At 38.6% G+C, this 24,351-nt stretch overlaps 2 protein-coding genes across 5 annotated transcripts in view; one reads left to right on the forward strand and one right to left on the reverse strand.

Moving 5' to 3' along the window:
- Positions 1-24,351, forward strand: part of B3GNT9 (UDP-GlcNAc:betaGal beta-1,3-N-acetylglucosaminyltransferase 9) — a 354,533-nt gene that overhangs the window by 96,343 nt on the left and 233,839 nt on the right. The gene's annotated exons all lie outside the window — the stretch shown is intronic.
- The window catches only part of CBFB (core-binding factor subunit beta), a 43,494-nt gene continuing 19,818 nt past the window's right edge, over positions 676-24,351 (reverse strand). Inside the window, exons 4-6 of one of the 4 annotated variants that reach the window (XM_081963399.1) lie at positions 14,547-14,663; positions 11,261-11,353; positions 676-3,645 (exon numbers count right to left, since the gene is read on the reverse strand). In XM_081963399.1, coding sequence (XP_081819525.1) covers positions 3,577-3,645; positions 11,261-11,353; positions 14,547-14,663 — 279 coding nt within the window. In that variant the 3' untranslated portion in view covers positions 676-3,576. Of the gene's footprint in view, positions 3,646-11,229; positions 11,357-14,546; positions 14,664-24,351 lie in introns of all 4 variants that reach the window. The other 3 variants (XM_081963401.1, XM_081963398.1, XM_081963400.1) reach the window with 3 other exon arrangements.

The raw sequence follows: 24,351 nt of genomic DNA on the forward strand, positions 1-24,351 counted from the left end.
CATTTTTGGCCTCCCGAACCCTGCTTCTGCATCCCATTTTTGCAAAAAACAGGCCATTTTTTGCAAAAATGGAGGCTTTTTTGCCTTCCCTCAGCCCCCAGCAGCCCTCTGCAGGCTTCAGCAGGGCTGGGGCAAGGCAGAAGCTGAAGCCTCCAGTGGGCTGCTGGGGGCTGAGGGAAGGCAAAAACTTTTTTTCCTTATTTACCTCTTCGAAATCTTGGTGCATTTTATACACTGGTGCGTCTTATAGTCTGAAAAATACAGTAAACTTAAGAGACCAAATAGTTTAACTTCTATTACATTTTTAAAAAATTTAAACAGTAGATATTGCAAACTTTTCTGAGAAAACATGCATTGGAAAAGTTTCATTGAACTGATGCTTAGTTCTGGAAATGAATTTCAGAAGAAATTTCTCTACGATCTAGAAACCAATGAAAAATATATACTATGGGATGTTATGGATGACTTAAAGCAAAAACGGAATTTTCTAATTTTTCAACTGTATGCTGAGAATCTATACAAAAATAAAATAAAATAGTGGTCGCGCTTTAGGAATATTGCTTAGAAAAATAATAACAATTTGCCCAGTATTTCTTTTTAAAACGTCAGTCCTTCTGACCTTACGATTGCTTGCATTGCATTGGAATATGGTTGCAAAAAAATAGACAGCCACCGTTTCACTACACAGAAGTTTATTATGAACATGACAGAGAAAAAGACAGCAAAAGCAATGTTGATGCTTTAAGGCAACTCTTAAAAAGATGGTTCCATGAAGATGGTGCAACTTCTGCTTAAATAGAAATTATGAAAATATCAAATTGCATCAATAACTTAATGTTTAAGTTTAATAGGCTTGCACGAAACAGTGACGGAAAGCACTTGTTGATCTTAATGCCAGCATTAAGATATAGCGGCCTCTTCTGACAATCATACCTTGGTTTAATAAACCTTTGCATCACAAGGCATTAAATCAGGAAATTCCTAATTAACCATAGCTTCATGTGTAATCTGAATCTTTTTTTTAAAAAAGAACTTCAGGTCAAGGAAAAACTAAATTGCAAAATTGTGATGTTTTTCATACTCTGCTTTATTCTCTAAACAATTGGAAATTGAAAACTATGATCAATTTTAGGTGTCTTGATTTAATTGATTCTATCATGAATTGCCTGAAAATATGGCAAATCCCCTTTATATGTCCCACCTTATTAAACCAATCTGATCAATGGAATTGACTATAAGTAGCCTGGTTCTAAGGAATAGGATAAAAATATTTACACACGAAGGTTAATATGCAATAATATAGTTTGCATACGTAAGGTTTTTTTTCCTCCCTCAGAAGCAACCAGGTGACATCATGCTATTTGCGAATAAAAGGGAACAGAATGTTATGGATGATAACAGCAGCTAGAAATTCTTTGAAGCATTATTTCTTGAGGAAATTAAAAAAACACTGAAAAAAAGAGTATCAAAATTAATAAAATGAAGTGTGACAATGATCTGTTTAAGAAATCTATCTGGGAACAGTACCAACAATCAACCGTTACAGTAAAGATAAAATCCAGAATTGTCACCTTTGGGGAATTTCACCAGCTATTAACATAAATCTGTAGTTGTTTCTAATTCAGCTCCCATTATTAAAAAAAATAATGCATCTTAATTATTCTTCTGGGATCAGCAGAATATTTTAAGGGAGAGGATTATATACAAGACAGTAGAAAAATAAATGAAAAAAAAATAACTGATAGGAAACAATTAAATGAGATGATTGCAGTTATATCATTATTACATCCTCAAAGTTAGTTAAGTAGAACTTTAAAATCCTGAGGTTCAAATGATGCATATAGCCTTAACTACCAGCTTCAAGAAATCTGTTGGGGAGTGGTCATAGCTGCAAAAGCAATTTCTTTTGAGTTGATTCCTTTCCTTGGTGCAAAAGCCACCAGCCTTTCTAACTTCAGGTCCTGCTGTGGTCAATCTTGTGGGCTTATTTGGGCTCCATCTCCCTAGGGACCACCACACCCTCTGTAAGAGATCTCACAACAAGTACCAAGGGGCTTTTTTGACATGACTCTCCTTGACCTTCCCCAGTAAGAGTGGCATTTGTATGCTGGGTTACTGATTTAACCCATAGCTGGTCATAGCTTTCATCTGCCACACCAACATGCATGATTTGGAATGGTGCCACGTCAATTTTTAAAAAGCAGGAAGGCCTAAGTTGGGAGACTTCACCTTCCTGATTTGTGGCCAATAGTCATCCTGGCTAGCTTACCTTCTTGCTCGCTCATTCACGCTCTAAAGTCCTCGGAGGGTGTTTTGATGGGCCAGCAAATCTGCTTCACGAGGAGGGGGACAGGGTTCCAAAATGAACGAGAAAACGTCAACCGCTGCATTACTGAATTATGAACAAAACAAGCCCTTTATTGGTTGACTAAAAATATTGAAAGACCAAGGAGATATGTCAATTTTGCAAAAAATAAGCAGGCAGAATTCTGCCCTGGCATTTTGCCTCTTGCCTTGGCTTTTACACGGATGGCCAACTGAAAAAACTGAAAATCAGACAACCGTGATTCAACCTAAAAGGAGTATATTCACTCTTCTGCCAATGACCATTATCTACTCGCTCTAAAAGTCTAAATGAATATTGCAGGTAGGTATTTCAAGTGGATGGCTTAGATAAACAGAGCAAAACTACTAGATACAACATAAAGCAGAGAGTACTTCTTGAGTAATAAATGGAAGGAGGGAAAGGTGAATATTGATTAATGTTACCCGAAAGCTTAATCCCATTGGAAAATATGGAATCAATGGAAAGTAAACATACGCAGACACACAAAAAGGAATCTTGCAACCAGTGGGAGATTCTGTACACACTGAACCATTACTTAAATGTCTTGATTTCAGAAAAACCATTTCAGAATTCAATTTACAGCAGAATGTGCTGATAGGTTAAGATGCCTTTAAGCATTTTGCCACTGGACATGTACACTAAAATAATAGGACGCTACGGTACTTTTAAAAATAAAACCATGTAATTCAATAAATCAACAGACAACAACTTGTGTTACTTGGTTCACGTTGCATAATGTAAAAGGGTAAAAGTCTTTTGCAAGCTGATAAAAAAGTGCAAAAAGAGACAACCACAAAGAGAGTGTGTCAAAAGCAAGAACACTATGACAAACTTCCAACATTTCATATAAAATTAGTTTAGAAAGTTTTTTTTTTTTTTAAAGAACTCACAAAAAGTTATTCGGACCTATCCTGAAAGGAACAAGTGTCGGCTGAGGAATGTTTTTATGGCTGCATCAAGTTCTCTCTTTCCTAAAACAGTGCCAAGAAATCATAAGTTTGCATAGAAAAAACAAGAATCTCAAATCCCCACTGGCGACATGCTTATTAAAGAACAGAAACACAGGTAATGCAACACAAACATAGTGCAAACCACGGCAGGACATGATAGTTTGGCTGCCGAGATCAGAGGAAAGGTTATATATTCCTTATATATATATATCCAGTCATCACAGTTTCTGGTCGTTTAATTCGATCCTTTGCCAAGTTTAAAAGGCGCAGCACTGCCTCTCAACGCAGTTTGAGATCATCGCCACTTCCCAGGTTTGATCCAGGACTAGGGTCTTGTTGTCTTCTTGCCTAGACAAGACGAAGGGGACAAAAAGAAGGGATGGAAGAGAAATTAGAGATAATAGATTGTTGCAAATCAATTCAAAATGTTTTAGAGGACATTTGAAACCACCACTGGGACAACTAACAAACCGAAAAGAGAATGATGGATGGTCTTGGGCTCATAACGCTGCGTCAGTGCCCAAATTGGAAGGTTTTAAAATATCCAGTTCTAGTTGTACATGTTTATCTAGGCATCTCTTCTCTTCTTTTGCAGAGATTGTTCCTATATTTCACAGAGTTAGATACTGTATCTTCGGTGCCGGAGATTCTGCTTTTTTCACTTTCACCCCGATTTAGTCTCCACTAACTCCAGACATTCCTAACATTGGAATTTTCCACTTCAAAGCTTCCATCTTTCTGCGTTACCATGATGAAAAGCTATAATCATCTTGTTTTATTACCGCCTTTGAAAAGAGAATATTTAGTGACAGGCTTACAACCATTTGGTTAGTGACCAAAGTCATAATGGCACTGGAAAAAGTGACTTATGACCATTTCCCCACACTTACGACCAGAGTAGCCATCCCCATGGTCACATGATCAAAATTTAGCTGCTTGGCAACTGGATCGTATTTATGACAGTTGCTGTGTCCTGGGATCATGTGATCACCTTTTGAGATTCTTCTGACAAGCAAAGTCAATGGGAAAGCCAGATTCACTTAATAACCTTGTTATCGCAGTGATTCATTTAACAACCATGGCAAGAAAAGTCGTAAAATGGAATAAAACTCATTAACAATTTTCTTGCTTAACCACAGAAATTTTGGGCTCAGGTGTGATAAGGACTACACGTACTACAAAGTTTGTATATCTTTACATTAAAAAAAAGTTCACCGCTATTACCATTATACTGGAAATCATTTTATGAGAGAAGTTAAGCTCAAATTTTCTAATTGTATAGCTACATTAAAAATCAAACCATATGACCAACAGCCTCTTGCAAGAGCTTCATACCATATACATTTAAATCAAATCTTTTTGCACGACAGACACAATACGAAAGCCATTATAGCTAATGCATAAACTCATTAAAATAGAATGATAGGCAAAAATTTAAAAATGCACATGCATTTAAAGGATGAAGGATTTCTGGGAGCAAGCAAAATATCATTGTAGATATTGCTCTGTTTATCGAAACCCCACAAAATTGTCAAACCCATGGTTAGTTAAAGCATCTCAAGCAATTTCTACAAATTAAATATTGAAACATCGAAACAAATTAACATAATGTGCATATACATACACAGATAAAAATGACATTAGAATTAGCTGCATAAAGGTTTTATTTTCTTTCAATTTTTTTTAAAGTTGTATTTTTTATTTAGCATTTTTAACATATACATTTAACCAAACAAGCTTTAAAGTTAAAAGAAAATAAAAGAGACAATCCCAAATGAATTAGAAATGCAAGTACGAAAGAAACTTAGAAAGAAAAGTAAGAAAATCCATCTTTTATTTTTATAAAAGGAACAATAGTTACTGGTTACTAAAAAATTCACTAGTGTAATATGAATAACATAGGATATTATTGCAAGATATTATAAGATCGCTTCCATAGTAACACGTATCATTACATTCTTTGATAAAAGTTATTGTCTTTCCCAAAACAGCTAAGATCATACATTTCTGACAACCATTCCTTCATATTTGTAATTTTTTGATGTTTCTTTTACTCGCTTCCCATGCTCAATACCATCATAATTCCTGATAAACAGATTCCAGATTTATTTCATTTCAGGGCTTTTGGGAGCAGGCCACTTTCTTTAGCCATAGAATAATAAGATTTAATCCTGGGAATAATTTTAACCAGCCCCTGTACTGAAAAGAGTCCTGTTCATATACCAAAGGTTGATGTGTCAGGAAGACAGCTGAGGTCCAACAATACTGAATTTCAGGTACTCAAGTATATTCTACACAACTTTCGTATAGTAGAATTTTGTTAATCCAAAAATTGAGTAAGGCTAAGGAGATGTAAAATAAGAATTAAATCCAAATACTATTTATTTATTTATTTCCTTCATCTATCTGTCTGTCTGTCTGTCTGTCTGTCTGTCTGTCTGTCTGTCTGTCTGTCTGTCTATCTATCTATCTATCTATCTATCTATCTATCTATCTATCTATCTATCTATCTATCTATCTATCTATCATCTATCTATCTATCATCTATCTATCTATCTATCTATCTATCATCTATCTATCATCTATCTATCTATCTATCTATCTATCTATCTATCTATCTATCTATCTATCTATCATCTATCTATCTATCTATCTATCTATCTATCATCTATCTATCTATCATCTTCCTTTCTTCTCTCCCTCCCTCCCACCTACCTATCTAGTATGTCTAGTTTGTCCACCCGCTCACCAATCATCCATCCATCCATCCATCCATCCATCCATCCATCTCAATTAAAGTAACCTGGGCAATCTATTACTACATCAGTTTTAATGACAAGGACAATTACAAGCCTGTATTTTAAAGCTTAATTTAAAAAAGTTACTGTGTCTTTATTATTGTCATCATTATTGTTTGTTGTTATTATTATTAAACCTCAACCTATATACAGCTGCTTGCTTACTCAAGAATACCCTAAAAAGTGCCAATAGTTCACCATTTCTAATTAACCAAGTTGATGGCTAAGGAGTCGCCCCATAACAATCTTGCCAGACAATATTTCTCTCTTGGGTTGGCTGGTTGAAATTCAGCTTAGAACTGAAAAGACCAGGAAATCCTAAGGGTTCAAATCTTTTCATGTACAACATGCATTTTAAAGGGGGTTCTAAAATTCACTAGCCAACCCAGGAAAGGCAGAAATATTTTCTCAGTTTGCACATGAATAACTTTGATAATATGTTTAAAAAATGGCCAAGCCTATGCTACAAAATTAATAGATGGCAGACCGGTTTTTTTTTTATATCTGGTGCAGATAATGCAAGCAAACAAGCAAATAATAAATATGATGTTAGATGTTGACATAAATCCTTTTTCCCCTTTCCAAAGAAAGAGAAGGTGACCTAAATGAGACATACTCTGCGCACATCTATGCATTCTCAATACTGACTATTGAAAGTGCCTGCTTTCTTATATTTCAGAATTATATTCTGATTTGAGACTTTCAAAGAGGGAGAAAAAAACCCACAACCACCTAAACGGTTGTTTAATGTCCGGAGAAATATTTATGGCCTCTTTCTGAAGAAGAGGCTGGACTGCTGTATAAAAATGCAAAATAAACCAGTAGCAAGGCAGCTACAATAGTAAGCTGCTAAGAAAACTGCTTTCTTTTTTGCTTAGAATTTGCCTTATGTGTAGCAGAGAGCAGTTAATCTTTGCAAGTCAAGCAATCCTGTAATATATGCTTTTCTTTCAGTCAATGCAGGTTAAAAAGGGCTGAGCAACAGTGAAACCCTGACTGACAGTGATCAATAGTGATTATATATTTATAGCATCACTATTAACACTGAGGTCCTTTTTTAAATAAAAGCTTTTTTTCCCTAATAGACAAAAATCCCAAAGAAGCTAAGACCTGCAATAGACTTTTCAAAAGGCATATAAAGATTTGTCCAGCTGAGAAAAATGAATTAATGTGCCAAGGATTCAGCTTTCAGTTGAGAAATTGCCCATAGCTTACAGTTTCATGTTACTTTTTCAAGGAAAAGCTTTTGGTTTTTATTGTAATTGTATTTTCTTATGTTTTATAATCTTACTAGCTTCTTTGGTAAGACTTGTGCGTCCTGAAAAACAGGCTAAACATCTCTTAAACAAACAAAGCCTATCAGAGCCTCAATTAAATGTTTCAGTATTTCAAAACATGCAAAGCAATTTTTCCATGACCATATAGCTTGATATTAAATGTCACTTCCCCTTCTCTGTTTTCGATAGAAACCCATCAACCAAAAAGGGTAAGACATAATATTTTTCTTGTATTTATACTCAAGGCAATATTTTTCTTGCCTCTAGACTACACAATTCAAAAGCTTACCATGCAGAGGATCTCGCTTCAATACAGAACTGCTTGAAACTAAGCGGAATTCTAATTTCTACAGTGCTGCAAAAAGGCTGATACATGTATCTTTGGGAAGTTTAATGCAAGTATATTTACTGTCTTCCCACAAGGCAAAACAGCATCTTTTCTAAAATCCCCATTATGTGGTAGGCCTTGTGGTGAGACAAAGCTACCACAAGAATAGCAGCAACAACAGCCCACCGGCAATCTCTTGTCGGGGGCATTAATATGTATCCAGCAAACAAAATCCTTGTAATGCTCTTGTTTGAACTGATTTATATGTCTTGCTGAGCTGTATACACGGGATAAGCCAAGCAGCCAGCTTTCCCTCTCTATCTTAGCTTCTGCAGCTCACTGCCCATGGGGAGATAAGAACAAATAGTACAAGGATTAGTATTAAGAAGATATATGGTCAGATGCCTCTGTTCAGAATGCTTGCTTTGCTTCTCTGGTCAATAAGGAAAGCTTACTTTAAATTCTAATAAAAACGTTAGGTTCCGAGTTGCATGGAAAATTAAGGCTATCCCCTCTGTAAAAAGGCATTCATTAAACGTTACATCGCATGCATCTCTTTATTCCGAAACATCATTAAGACTTTAAAATAGTCAGACAGGAAGACACACTTTACTTTCCATACGTAAAAAGAAATTTCGTAGGTAATATTTTCCAGATGTTGCCACATGGTATGCAACATCAATCCACATGAATCTTTTGTCTCCTGGCTGTGACTACAACTCTAGGCCCTGTCTTCCAACTGCCCTGGTCCTTTTAATGTCAAAATCTGCTACTGCTTGTGTTGCAAAGCTTTTAGAACTTTCTCTCATTTGCTTTCAATATCACTGCAATTCTGAATGATTAAGAGTTATTTCCTGAAGATGGCTTCTCTTAAAATTCGGTGGCACATTTAATTGCAACTTCTTGTGCTAAAAATTAGCATCTCTTCTTTTCCCCCCCAAAAATGTTACTGAGGTTTCCATGTCGATCATTTAACTGTCCAATAAACTGTTTTAATTTGCTGAACCAAAATTAGAAAAGGCTTTCCCCCCCCAAATTATATATAGTAAAGGTAAAGGTTCCCCTCGCACATATGTGCTAGTTGTTCCTGACTCTAGGGGGCGGTGCTCATCTCCGTTTCAAAGCCGAAGAGCCAGCGCTGTCCAAGACGTCGCCGTGGTCATGTGGCCAGCATGAGTAAACGCCAAAGGCGCACCGAACGCTGTTCCCTTCCCACCAAAGGTGGTCCCTATTTTTCTACTTGCTTTTTTTTACGTGCTTTTGAACTGCTAGGATGGCAGAAGCTGGGACAAGCAACGGGAGCTCACTCCGTTACGCGGCGCTAGGGATTCAAACCGCTGAACTGCTGATCTTTCTGATTGACAAGTGTCTTAGCCATTGCGTCCCTAAAATTATGTACACATTGGTTGAATATTCCCATTCTGTATTTTATTCTCTAACAACTTCGACTTTGCTAAAAAGATGCATTTGATGTGCACATAAACGTTGCTTGTGGGAACATTAATGAAGTCCTTCATTTAAGCAAGGGTCGCCCTGAGGTAGCTCCGATGTGTCTAAGAACAATATTCATTTCTAGCTTTCAAAACTGTCATGAGGCTAATCTAAAATAAAGACCCTGCGGATGTTTTAGGAAAGAAGACTTCTTAGGTTTTTGCACATGCAGAAGACTAAAGCAAATAAAAATCTTTTATAGGAGAGAAATTGTATAAATAAAGAATACAATCTGTGATCATTTTCATATGCTGTTAAGAGTTGGATGAAGACTTCCGAAGAGCTGGCGCCTCTTTTGAGGAGTGGCAGACCAAGGAGTGCAGGGATTTCCCTTTTTATTGAACTCAAATGTGGTATCTATTAAAGTAATTTAAGCTACGCATGTTTTTTTTTTTTTTTATAAAAGGAACTTTTGTGCAGACTTCGCAGCAATCCTCTGTGTACATTTGTAACAATGAGACTTTTTTTTAATCTTTAAGCCTTCTAATTGTATGGGCTCGTCAACCTCGCGATCTGAAAAATAGACAGCTTGAACTTTTCGGTTTCGTACAACAGTCCTGTTTTCTGCACAATCCGTGAGAACAGAGCTAAAATTCAAGGCAGCAATTTGAATCTTTTCACATATTCTGCCTTGGTTCCCCCAAAATAAGACCTCCCTGGATAATAAGCCCAATCGGGCTTTTGAGTGCATGTGCTTAAATAAGGCCTCCCCTAAAATATTTAAACGCATGTGCAGCCGGTCCCTGCCATTTCCTTGGGGAGGGGGCAGGAAAGGGGGGGTAACATGCCCTGAGTGCCCCACATGCACCTTCCATCCACGCGGTGGAGGCCGCTCCCGCAAACCCTAGTTACCCGCACCCCTTCTTTTAGTGGCGGCTGCAAAAGGAACGGCAAGCCCACTAGAGCTGGGCAAGAGTATGCCAGAAGCAGAGACAGAACTTCTGGCCCTCTCTGGAGCAACTGATCTGTGGGCCGAGGTTAAGGGCTATCCTGCACCTCAAAAATAACAAGACCTTCCTGAAAATAAGGCCAAGCACTTATTTTGGGGGTCAAAAGAAAATAAGACCCTGTCTTCTTTTCGGGGAAACACAATAGAATTGTGGAATTTGAAATGCATAAACAGAGGAAAATGAAAATGATAAAACTGCTAACCAGCCTTACTTCCTAAAGGATGAGTTTTAATCCTGGAGCAAAGAAATGGCATTTAGTGTAGGGCTTCCACTTGTGGTGTACAGATGGTTTTTGACAAGATGCGTTCCCCCTCTTTAAATAAGAGAAAGACGAGCAAAGCCTTCACCAAAAGTCTGTAAAGATTCTCAATCATCCAGGTCACGGTTGTCCAAAAGGTGCTTTTTCCCCCCAGGAGGCAGCTGGACTTCTCGTTTTTTTCTTTTGAAGACGTTTCACTTCTCATCCAAGAAGCTTCTTCAGTTCTGACAGGATGGTGGGGAATGGAGCATTTAGCTATCCAATTTGGAATGAACACCTTTTGAATGATGTGGGAGTAGAAATGGATTTCCAGAGGAAAAATTGCAGACTGCAGGAACCAGGAGCGCCACTCAAGTGACTCTAAGGACACAGATAAACCTGCAAGTGCTCCAACGACCCGCTAAAACATGGGTGTCAAACTTGGGGCCCACAAGCTGGATGCGTCACCCTCTGGCCACGGCCAAGCCCAATTTAGCAAAGGGGGAAGAAGTCACGATATGTCACGTGAAGCCGCGAGTTTGACACCCCTACTCTAAAAGGATGCAAATGACCAGCTGTCTGCAAGGAATATAAATCCTTCCATTCCCCACCATCCGGTCAGAGCTGAAGAAGCTTCTTGGATGAGAAGCGAAATGTCTTCACAGAAAAAAACAAGAAAGTCCAGTTGCCTCCTGAAACCTCACCGAAAAATAACTCGGTTATGGGGGCGTTTTTTTTTATAAACGCATGCACCAATCTTCACTTAAACAGCAGTTCTCAAAATTACGACATTGAAATATCAAACATTGTTAAAAATTAAAAAAATCTAGATGTTTGGTAGAGTACTAACCAGTAACTGACAGCAGCTGTGAGACTCTCACCTCCATTTCCTCCCGATGAGACCTATCTCTGTCTTCAAATTCCCGGGTTCTTCGACGAGCTTCTTCGAATGCCTGCTGCGCTAATGCATCTTCCTGCTACCAACCAGAAACCAGAGTCAGGGGGAAAAAAAGGAGTCTTACTGGCATTGGAATCAAACGTTTGCCTGACTGACGCCGACACCTGGCCGAATTCTACCTTTTTGTAGGAGAACTGAATGAAGCAGCATGAAACAAGAGCATACAATGGATCAGGGTGGATAAAAATGGATGACTTTTTTTTTAAAAAAAAACAAACGGATTTTTAAATTTTAAATTGGATTTTTATTTTTATCAAATTTATTTTAATAAAATGCTTTTGGAGTAAATGTCTATCTCAAGGTAGTTTTCTTTTTAAGATACATTAATAATTTAGTTCATTCAGCATGAAATGGAGCTTAGTTATGTAGCGTGAGAGGCTGTAGGTTCTGCAATATTGGGACTGTCAGTGAGTCAAGAGCCGGTCAGAGGAGGAGCTGCTGCGGGACAGAGACGACAGTTGCTCTTTAATAATTGTGATTTAAATCAAGTTGATTTAAATCAAGCCTTTTCACTACTGATTTAAATCTTGATTTAAATCAAATCCAACCTGCAACGGATATAGCCCTGTGGCTACATATATATTCTTTCAGACTCAGTGTTGCCTTGTTTGTTTGTTTGTTTGTTTTTATTGGATTTATATGCCGCCCTTCTCCCAAAGGACTCAGGGCGGCGTACAACATTAAAACACACACACATTTGTTGATAAACAAATGAGGCATTTTAAAAATTTGCACTCGCCCCATTGTTAATCATTCTATTTCTTCTCACGTTTAAAATGGGTGTTTGTACAACGGTATGGGCGTAGCTCAATTCAACCTGTCAGTCATTGGGACTGGAGGTTTGTCCTTGCAAGCTTTTGGACTCGTGCTGGAGCCCATCCTCAGAACGTGTCAACGTAGAACAGCCTGTGCACATATCCTGGAGGTTGAGAAGTTCCCTGAGGATGGGCTCCAGCACAAATCTGAAAGCTTGGAAGAACAAACTTCTGATCCTGGTGACTGATTCACAGTTCAGTTGGTTCCTGCAGCATTATATATTAACGTATATTTCCTTCTATTCCCAACAGCTTAATTCCTCTACTGTTATAGGGGCCATGTGTGGATTCTCACAGGGTGCTGTCTCTGTCATGCAGGCAGTAAAGGATAGAAAATAATTTACAACCTGTGTGTGAGGAAATCACTGCTGATTTGCATCTTAGCAAAATTAAGAAATATGCTTGCACTAAGTGTTGATATGATATTTTAAAAAGGCATTATCTTGGCATCATCTCTTTATAACCTTTGTGTATTGCACCAGATAATACAGTAATAAACCTGGCTGTTATCAAAAGGAAAATGTAGTAAATCTGGGTAGACTTTTTGATATTCGATTGCAGGAAGCTTTATTGAATATCAGTGTCTATAATTTCAGCCTGGCATTTTCAAATCAAACATGAAAATCTTCCACCATAAGTTTTATAATCTGGAAAGCTTGTTGTTGCATAAGTCTAGTATATTTTTAAAAATATTATGAAGTTTCTGCTAACATGTCTCAATTAACTATTCTGTGCTGAGGAACTACATGTCCAACCATACACAGCAACGTGTAATACTGATGCCCTATTTTTAAATATATATATTTATCTTTTCTTTTTAGTATGTTTTACCCTGCTAATAATCAAAAGCCACATGTATAATTGTTAATCTAAACACATAGCATTTGCTCATATTCCATTAGCAATCAGATTTTCCAACTGTTTACAGTTGATCATTGCTTTGGCTCCAGAGAATCCAACTATATTTTAATATGCTCTGAGTCTGAGTACATTAAAATTTAAACCTAAAAATCAAATGACTGTACCAAAAAAGAGAGAAAACATTAAATTGGCTTTTAAGCCTAAGGCATTTTCTGAGCCCTTAAGCTATTTTGAGTAATGATGTAAAAGAGCATCCGTGGGCCTTTGCCTAATTTAATCCCAACTTCTATTAATCAATAAACATCAGTGAAGGCCTCAGCCAGTGCACTGAAAAGCAACACCCATTGGATACTTGGATTTCGCTTTCATGGAGCAGATCGGCCCCTTTAGGTCAATTTTTATCTGGGTACAAAACAATCCCTTTTCAATGTGCCAAGATGGAACATAACACCAACTGCCATTTGGGAATCTTGTTCCTGGCCATTGTCTCCACAGCTGCCATTTCATGATGTAAAATGGGATGGAGAAAGGACCAACGCCAGTACAGAAGCCACAAAACTCTCTGTAGCCATGCAAATCCCAGTATTCAGTTTTACAAATAAGGGATTTTTTTAGTAAAATAAACAGAATAAAATAAAAATGTTTAGCATCCAGTGAAGCATACACTGTCCTAATCGAGCGATATTTACCAGCCCAAACCCAAATAAACTCAATATCATCCCAAGAGATATAAGTAAACTTCTACTTGCATTCTCTTGTAATTATATGTTATATGAGCCAGAAAACTATTGGACATTTAAATTATGTGCAACGAATACGAAAGGAAGAAGGAAAAAGAACAACCACCACCTAAAGTCAAAGGAAAAAAAGAATCAGGCAAACCCAAAGGTGCTGAACCTATTTCTTTACTTTGACTCTGCTGATGTTTTCAATGCATTATATCAGGGGTCTCCCAACAGCCATTTTTAAAGACCTGTGGACTTCAACTCCCACAATTCCCCAGCCAGTATGGCTGGCTGAGGAATTCTGGAGCTGAAGTCCACAAGAGGCCAAGTTGGGAAATCCCCTTATTATAGGATTCCTTCAACCTCAATGTATACATCTATATAGATATAAGAATGACTGTCTGTGCGTGTACTCTGGAATGCCTTGAGCAATTTCAACCAAACTTGGTACACAGATGGCTTACTCTGTGGAAAAAAATACTGTGGGGAAAAGACAACCCTCGGGGCGTGTATTTTGTTAAGATACAGCCTGTTGTGTCTTAAAATGGCTTCTACTGTACTGCCGTAAAATGGCTTCTACTGTACAGAGCAGTGGAGTTGCCATGGTAATGGCTTCACAGTACTCCAGAAGGGGGCTCCATCTGGTAAGGGGGAAAATCCAATATTAGAAATTACATTTGGTGTGGACATTTTCCTCCTATAAATAAATACCTAGGCAACACCGGGTTATCAACTAGTGTATTATAAAAATGCATGAAGTTTTGAAATGACGGAATAGTACATGAGAGCCTGTGGCTATCTTCTTTACCTGTGCTCGCTCCTCATCAAATTCTAGGCAGCCCATGCCGTCCAGTCTTTGGAGATCTATCCAGCCTTTCCAAATAACACAAACCCCATTAAGGATCATGGGTGCTTTTAAATAGACCTGGAAAGTGAGAAAACAAAGGCTCATAGTGAGGATGATGTCTACGAACATGAATCACACTATTATCTCTTTCTGTATCTTTAATTTTAACGTCACCTACAATGGCCTTACATCATCGTTGTGTTTTTTAAAATAAAAGGCACGATTCCCATTTTTAATATACAAAAAGTCATTATGGTGAAGCCTACAAAAATGAACAAACTATAATATAAATGCACACAGACACTTTTCCTACACTGGGGGTCTCGGTCTTGACAATTTTAAGACCTGTGGATTTCAATTCTCAGACTTCCTCAGCCAACCATGCTGGGAATATTGGGAATTAGTCTTCAAGTGGCCAAATTTGGAGAGCCCTGCTCGACACAATCCACAAATGTGAAGCTAGCATCACACACCATATAATAAATTAAGGATCTGCAAAGCAGTGTGATTTTTAGAAAAAAGCACAGTCCCGACATGAAGGCAGTATTTTTCTAAGTTCTCAGATCATTGGGAATTACCTCCAGACAAGAAGAAACAAATCACCAGTATTCCGAGTTTTGTTTTAAAGTCGGAACAAGGAGGTTTTTGAACTGTTTTGAGCTGCCTCTCATTTTGTGTAGACCACCACAGCAATCAGACTGATAACACAAACAAAACTTCAGCTACTATATTAATTAGGATTCTATCAGGATAGCAAGACACAGGCAAAAAACAAACAAACAAACAAACACACACACACACTCCACCCCAACCAACCAACTTTTAAAATAAAGTTTCAAGCTACCGGTACAAATTTACTTTCAAATATCTACAATATGGTAACAGAAAAAAAAACCCGAGATATTCAAATACAAAGAGAATTTCCTTTTGTGATCTGTATTTTTCTTTTGTCCCAAAACAAAAACCATTAAATTAGCATGGCCTGATCAGAGTTTATAACAGCTTTTACTCTAAGTTGTTATAAAGTGTTTAGATTATAACAATTGTGTTGAAAAAATGTATCCTTTTAAAAGTGCTGGCACAATAAACATTGTTCCTGGAAACATCTTTGTAAAAAATGTGTTAGAGCTCTTCAGCAACTAGAGGAGGGAGATCATGCTGGAACTGAATTAAGTTATTCCAGGGTTCCTTTGAGAAGAAAATTCTGAGTCACTGAATACAGGCGGTCCTTGTTTAATGATCACCAACCACTTCAATCATGCTGTATGACTGGAAGTTACAACTGGCCCTCTAAGTTCTGGTTGTCCCTGGGTCTACAGTCATGGGATTTGTGATGATTCTTGCCAGCTTCCCACAAGCAAAGTCAATGGGGAAGCCAGAAGGAAATCACAATCATGTGAGTTCCTTGCTTAAAGACAGTAATTGGGGATTCCTAGAACTGCTGCCACTAAGAAACATGGTCTCTGATGTTGCACTATAAAATCCTATTGCTTAGAGCAATAATGGCTAACCGTTTTCTTATCGCGTGGCAAAATTGTGTGTGTGTGCGTGCACGACAACGCACCTGCATCCACAAAGCAATATGTGCGACTCGCCCACTACCCCTGTGCATGCGCGTGTGACCCCTCTGTGCTACCCCGCCCCCCCTGTTTTGGGCCTAGTAGGCCTCCCTGCAGCCTCTTGGGAGCAAAAATGGGCCATGGAGGGGGCCTGTGCCCGCACCCATAATGCAATGCATGCGCGACCCCCTGCGCATGCACGCATAACCGCTCCACACTTAGCCATATGTGTGAATCTCCTGCATGCGCCTTTCCCCCCACATATGTGAGGCAGAGACATCAAAATCAGCTGGCCAGCAGGAGGCGGCACGCATGTGCGGTAGAGCTGAGCGGGGGCGATGGCTCACGTGCCTGCAGAGAGTGCTCTGCATGTCACCTGTGGCGCCTGTGCCATAGGTTTGTCATCACGGGCTTAGAGGCATAAATTCTGGTCCTATTTACCAAGCAAGGTCAGAATCATGAAAGATTTTCTGGTCTTCAGTTTAGGGAATTTTAAAAGAGCGTTCTTTTTTATACTTCATTGGATGTAGACACACGTCCTCAGGACTTAAGAGTTGCAAGATTCCTTTCTACAAGTTTTATTTCATTTGGCTGATCCAAAAATGAAAGTAACCAGTATTATCTCTCCCCGACTCCCATGGGGGGGGGGGAGAGGGGGTGCCAGCATTTAGGGAGAAGCAGAGCAAAGAGCTATGGAAGCTAGACATCTGCTCAGTTTTACATAACCCCAAATAAAACACTTTGTTTTGTTGCAAAACTAGTATAGGTGGCTCACATTTCTTCTTTCTTTCTTTCCTTTCCTTCCCTTTTCTTCTTTCTTTCTTTCTTTCTTTCTTTCTTTCTTTCTTTCTCTTTCTGCACCTCCCTCCCTCCTCTTTCTTTTCTTTCTTTCTTTCTCTTTCCCTTCCTTCTTCCTTCCCTTCCTTCAGAATTTTTTTTAGACCACCCACAGCAAAAAACATTCAAGAGTATCTTGTCTAGAGCCTAAGTGTGTCACATCAGATCCATCCTTGTGATAGCAAGGTTACTACCGATAACTAGAATGTTATCACGGAAAAACATGATGAAAATCTGGAGGTTGCAAACAGGTTATCTTAAGACACCAGGATGCAAGCCTCGAAACTTCTGGTGCTTTATCAAAGGCGCACATCAAAATCAGGTTATGACGTGACATCCACAGAGCTAAGTATAGCTTGTTTCTGAAATCCTCCTTTAACCCATTAATGACTTTGAAACAGCGCAAGAATTATTGCACCAGTTGGAAATGAGAGCGGTAGGGTATTGCAGTGATTACAGCTTATTTATTGTGGGTGGAAATAAAATCCCTGTTTCCTATTAAATTGTTTCCCAACAGCCGTGAACAACAGTTTGCAGAAGGAACTATGCTGGGTTTTTTTTTCCTTTCAAGCTGAATCTACCAGTAGGAGCTTCTGTCTTCAATGATGAGATTTCAGTAGAGTCCTCAACGTACGACCACAACTGCACCCAAAATTTATGTTGCTAAGTGAAACACATGCTAAGTGAAGTTTGCCCCATTTTGGCCACAGTTGTTAAGTGAATCACTGCAGCTGTTAAGTTAGTAACATGGTTGTTAAATGAATCTGGCTTCTCCATTGATTTCGCTTGTCAGTAGGTTGCAAAAGATCCCGGAACACTGCAACGGTCATAAATATGAGTCAGCTGCCAAGGGTCCAAATTTTGATCATGTGACCATAGGGATGCTACAACGGTTGTGTGAAAAAAAAAAGTCACAAGTCACTTTTTTCAGTGTTGTCGTAACCTTGAATGTTCACTAAATGAACTGTTGTAAGTCTAGGACAGGGTTGTTAAACTCAAGGCTCACGGGCCAGATTTGGCCTGTGAAATGCTTAGATCTGGCCTGCAGGCCCACCCTGAAAACAGCAAAGGACCGGCCTGTAGTGCCTCTGCCAGCGAAAATGGAGCCTGGATGGGGCTGGCAGAGGGCTGCAGGAGGGCGTTGTGGCAGAAAACGGATTGATGACTGACAGCGAGCTGGCTACATCCACCCTGGCCATGCCCATATCGGCCCCCTGAGGTCAAACACAACCTTGAAGCAGCCCACAATGAAATCAAGTTTGACACAACCTGGTCTAGGACTACATGCAGAGTTTTCCAAAAATGCCTCTCTCCAGATGGCAGTTATTAAAGGGAATTGAAGATGATGCTATAAGAACTACTTTTATGCTCAATATCAGTAAGACGTTTTAAAGGGGATGGGGTGGAGCAACAAGGTGATACTGCTTCCAAGACAACCGTGTCTTTTTAAAGCAGGAGTGTCAAAATCATCAATGTTTTGACTATGAAATGACTGCTTTGAGTGTCTGCCCTGAGCTGAGAACAAAACACTTGGCGCTCTGGAGTTTTGTCCCTGATAGGGAATAAAATAAGGCTTTCCCTCTTTTGTTTTTCCTTTCAAAATCTTTCAAGATGAAAAATCTTAAGACTGCATTAGCCCATAAAGCACCAGATACAGCTTTCATCCACTTCTTATTGTCAGAAACTGTTTGAGGAGAATTGGAGGTGAAGGAGAATCCGTTAAAAGTTTTAAGAGACCATTTGAGACTGGGGGTGGGGTGGGGGGAGAAAGACCATTGCTAACTTGGCAGGTAAATAAATTTACCCTGCTCGTTTACGGTAAATTGTTTACGATAGGAAAGTTATTCGTGAGTAAGCAGTGCAGGGATGTCTCATGAATTGGTAGGTTTTTTTTTTTTAAATGAAGACTGCCAAAAGTAAATTGTGCAATCACAATGTCCATTTAGAAAGAAAGAATATGGGGAGAACAGGAGTGTGCAAAACTTGTGAGAAATCAGTGTGTTGATCATTCTGCTCCAGCCCCAGAACGTGGTCGATTCAAGTAGTTTTGTTCTAAGCATTCCGGTCACAGAAAAGAAACCCCACCAGCAAGAAATTATGATTCAAACAAATATACTGTCACCCTCACTTATATTTTGAGTGTTCTGTTTTGACACTGGAGCAAAACATTGGATCTGTTAAAAGGGCGGCTCTAAGCTCAAACATTTCTTTCCTATTTCATACACACACTACCAGAGAAGTCTATTCCTGCCATTATGTTTTTATAGGTTGTCTTAAAATGAATCTGCCACATCCCCCACCACCACCCCGTACTCAGTTCAATAGACATTTGTACAATAAAGCTGTAATTACCTCATTTTATCGCTTTATTATTGCTTGAATCTTCTGCTGTAGGACTTTTAAAAGCATTTATCTTGCTAATTTTTTTCTAATTTTGGAGATGTACATTTACAGATGGTTCTCGCTTAATAACAGGTTGCTTAATGATCACTGGAAGTTCCAACAGACCCCCCCCTCAAAAAAAATCAATTTTGACTACATTGAAAGTTACAATTATTCTACCCCCTTGCAGTCATATGATCGCATTTCTGCTGCTTGGCAAGTGGCTTGCACTTATGTTGGATTGCAGGGTCCTGCCATCATGTGACTGTAATTTGCAAATGGTTTTGCCCAGTTTCTGGCACTTTTTGCTGGTTTCTGGCAAACAAGTTTCGCATTCGGGAGAATGGATTTGCTTAACAATCCATGTGTTCCAGTTAACAACTCCAGTAATCACTTTATGACTATTGTAAAAATGGTTATTATGTTGTCAGGCCACATGGTGAGCTGCTTTAGTGACTGCAATTCTGGGCTCAATTTTGTTCATGATTAAAATGAGGGCTTACCTGTAACTTTTGTGACTGCATGATGAAAATCAATGCTGCAAAAGACTTACTTGAAGTTGCTTTTGCTCAAAACAAACGACTTTCCCCCTATTTCATGCACCTTCCACCCATGTCTATAAGCCAGGACACTCGGTACTAATAACCATTGCCTGTCGTACTTTTTACCTATTTCTGTGGGATTTAAACTACTAAATGAGTGTTTATCTCACTTGTCAACATATTCCAGGCTGGCAAGCTGAATTACAGTTTTAAAAAAAGGCCCACAAGTATGCTTGGTACTCCAGCAGTTGGGCATTGTACATTATTTATTTACCAAATTCATATGTGACCAATTTCACTGAGCTCAGGAAGCGTTAAAGCAACGTTCCAGCACGTGCAGCACTCTAAACAACACAACAATCCCACACAAATATAAAACTTCAAACAATCAAACCATCAGCAGCAAATCAGGGAACACCTATAGAATAATGTAACAAGCACAGTAACACTTACTATCATCAGATACAAATAATCTCTATTACACAATCAGATGACGGTTACACTACATCCTGCATCTTTTCAGTTTACACGGTAGCAACAGCAGACGATATTCAACTCCTAAATGCCTCTAGGATAATTACGTTTCCAACATTTTCCAGAAATCACCACAGCAGAGGCATATTTAATACCCAAATGGAAGCTGTTCCATAATGCTGGTAATATTTGGCTCCTTCCCTGCTGTAATCCTAAATTTATTTTAGAATAGGGCCTCTGAATCTTGCAGTTTGTCATTTTTTTAAAAAAAAATCCCTTCCAACTGAAACATTTTCCAATGTACAGGCAAGCCCTGTAAGCTCTATGTTCTGGCATTTTACTTTAAACCACGTAAATGAATATTCCTCCCTGTTAGAGAAAGAAGCCTTAAGTCTACAGCTTGGAAGAAACTGCTACTATTGCTAAAGCCGTTTGACCACATTTCCTTTTTAAAGATAAAACTGGCTTCCTCTTCATTTCTAGCTCTATTTGAGTTTTATAGCTGTCACATCCTCTTGACAGTCAGTTCCGACTTTTAAAACAAACTAGTAACCAAGTAAAATTGTCTAAATGGAGTCCAGAGTCTTTTGAATGATTTGAACACTTTAGCCAGGAGTCTTGATCAAGGAACATGCTTCTTGCTGCTTTTCACTCATGCCACCTGCAAGTGGCACCATGAAACAAATAAGATGCCTCCATTTACAGAGTTGCTACTTTACGCTCAAATAATGGCATTTGTTTTCTTCTCTCCTACATTGCTTGAATCCTGAGATCCTAGTGGAGGAGATACTAAACAAACCTACACCAGATGGAAGGATGTCCAAGGACAAATTGCTCATGTCTGATAGCTCAGAATTCTGAAGAATTCTGATTAAAGCTATATATAAACAATGCCTGCTATTTCACAACAAAGTAAAGTAGCAGCCGGAGTTTTATCTCATGAAAATTAATCTTGGGAACATTATTAACTCTACCTTGCATACAGAAATAATGTTTATATTTCAAGTTGTACTTGTTTTGAAAACAATATTTATTATATACATTTTTTAAAGGATACATTTTTCTAGTAAAATACAAAGAAACTTCAAACACAAAACTGCTTAAAATGAGCTTAGTACGTACATAAAATCTGAAATTCAATTTTCGGCTGCAGACTACTGTTGCACTTTTAGTCAAGATTTACAAGGATGGTGCCACTTGCCTTACTTTAGATTAACTCTATGAATCTTTATAATAACAATTGCATGTGAACTGAAGAGCTGGGGTAGAAATCTGAGACAAGGGCTTGTAGAATCTTCTCTGTCTTTCTTCCCAGGTAATAGGGAGCTAGAATGAGCTACATCAATTTTTTTTTCCTGGAAGCCTGGCATTCAAATATGCAATAGCTGATCATTTTCTAGTATTCAAATTGTTAAGAGAGCAAGCTATTTTAGCTTTGAGATGACGTTAAAAAACCCTCTTATCAATTTGTTTTCCACCATTAATGCAAACCTACATATAATAGTACAGACTCTCATTTTAGACATACAAGGTTTAATACATAGGCAACTATTCAGTGGTATAGAAATGGGACTCTTTACAAAAGCGTACAATACAACTTATACAATAGCACTTGGAGATCTTCTAGTCCAACCCCCTGCCTAGGCAGGAAACCCTATACCATTTCAGACAAATGGCTATCCAACATCTTCTTAAAGACTTCCAGTGTTGGGGCATTCACAACTTCTGGAGGCAACTTCTGTTCCACTGATTAATTGTTCTAACTGCCAGGAAATTTCTCCTCAGTTCTAAGTTGCTTCTCTCCTTGATTAGTTTCCACCCATTGCTTCTTGTTCTGCCCTCAGGTGCCTTGGAGAATAGTTTGACTCCCTCTTCTTCGTGGCAACCCCTGAGATATTGGAAGATTGCTATCATGTCTTCCCTGGTCCTTCTTTTCATTAAACTAGACATACCCAGTTCCTGCAACCGTTCTTCATATGTTTTATCCTCCAGTCTCCTAATCCTCTTTGTTGTTCTTCTCTGCACTCTTTCGAGAGTCTCCACATCTTTTTTACATTGTGGCGACCAAAACTGGATGCAATATTCCAAGCGTGGCCTTACCAAGGCATCTTGAAAGAAACATAGTTACTCAATACCTGATAGTAAGCAGTCCACAGAGATGGTTAGAAGCTTATACATTTAACAAGCAGCTGCTTTGAACAGAAGTAAAATCTACTATAAGCCAAGTCTCAGCTATTTGAAATTGTAGTACCTTGGATTACACATCAAATTCACTAACTATCTGCTGGAGCTTATTTTGGTGCTAAGGTAAGATATACGTAAAAGTAAAGATTCCCCTCGCACATATGTACTAGTCGTTCCCAAATCTAGGGGGCGGTGCTCATCTCCGTTTCAAAGCTGAAGAGCCAGTGCTGTCTGAAGACGTCTCTGTGGTCATGTGACCAACATGACTAAACGCCAAAGGCGCATGGAACACTGTTACCTTCCCATCCAAGGTGGTTCCTATTTTCCTACTCGCATTTTTACATGCTTTCGAATTGCTAGGTTGGCAGAAGCTGGGACAAGTAATGGGAGCTCACTCTGTTATGCGGCACCTGGGATTCGGACCGCCAAACTGCTAACCTTTCTGATCGACAAGCTCAGCGTCTTAGCCACTGAGTCACCGCGTCCCTTTCAAGGTAAGTTATAGCAAGATATAAAACTTTATGAAAATGTTATGAATTTCAGAAGCTGTAACTCCAACAGTGATTTTAACAAATCTGAGCTCGTGAAATATATCTTTATTGATACTCCTGATTTATGGTGAAACAAGCATATTTTAGTGTCTCAAGAGCATCCCAATGTTTCTCAGACTGCATCTGTCTCTCTTTGAGCTGCCCACCACCAATGGACTCTCAATTCCATTAAACACATATCCCGTGACACTCTATCAACTGCATTTTATGTTATGATGTTCATACACAAATGCACATGAAAAGAACATTTACATTCTGATATCCAATTTAGTACTCGGCCCAGTATTACTAAGCTACTATTAATAATGTAAGCTTCTATAGAAAGCCAGTTGGGAGTGTGCGTGTGTGTTGTGTGTGTGTGCGTGTGTGCGTGCATGTGTATATATATATATATGAGCTCCCTCCCATATTTGGGCATACCAGGGGTTGTAACACAAATACATACATACATACATACATACATACATGCATGCATGCATACATATATACACACACACACACACACACACACACACACATATACATATGCATATATATATACATATATACATATCTATATATTCTAAAATTGTCACAAATCTTTTCTTCTTCTTCTTTCTAAAAAGCCAACTGAATCATTTCTAACACAACTGAATGCATGTAATTCACCAATCACCATTTAGTGAGTCAGCACAGTCAGTGTCACCCCATGGAAACCATGAAATAGTAAGAACTAACCCCTGCACTGGAATTCGCTTTCAGTCATATTCCGAGCAACTAGGACTAACATACATTCATTCTCCCAGAATACTCAGGTGAGTCACTGCTCAAATATCATTATATACAACTTGTCCTATTCACAGAAGACAGTTCACAGCCTGTCTGCTTATTAGCTATGGCAATGAACCCTGAAGGTTGAACTCAACTGACTCTGAATCATCTCACTAACTAGACAAATGAAATGGCATTCTAAATGTTGTATTTTTACTCAGCACCATTCATGGAGCAAAATAGTGTTGCATCGGCAACAAAGAATGGCTTGTTTTTATCAGCTTTGCTGAAAACTTTGCTGCAGTCTGACAAACAGACTTAGAAGAAATCTTTCAAAGCGCTGACAAGCACTCTGTGTGATAACAAACAGCAACATTAGGAAAACTAAATAATGCTCATCATTATAATTACAGCAGCATCAGCAGTGTTAACGATAATATATTCGACGTCTACCTAAAAGTCTCATCCTGAAATCTTGGCCAAGCAA

Source organism: Natrix helvetica (genome assembly GCF_964273705.1).
Source record: "Natrix helvetica genome assembly, chromosome: 10".
Lineage (NCBI taxonomy): Eukaryota > Metazoa > Chordata > Lepidosauria > Squamata > Natricidae > Natrix > Natrix helvetica.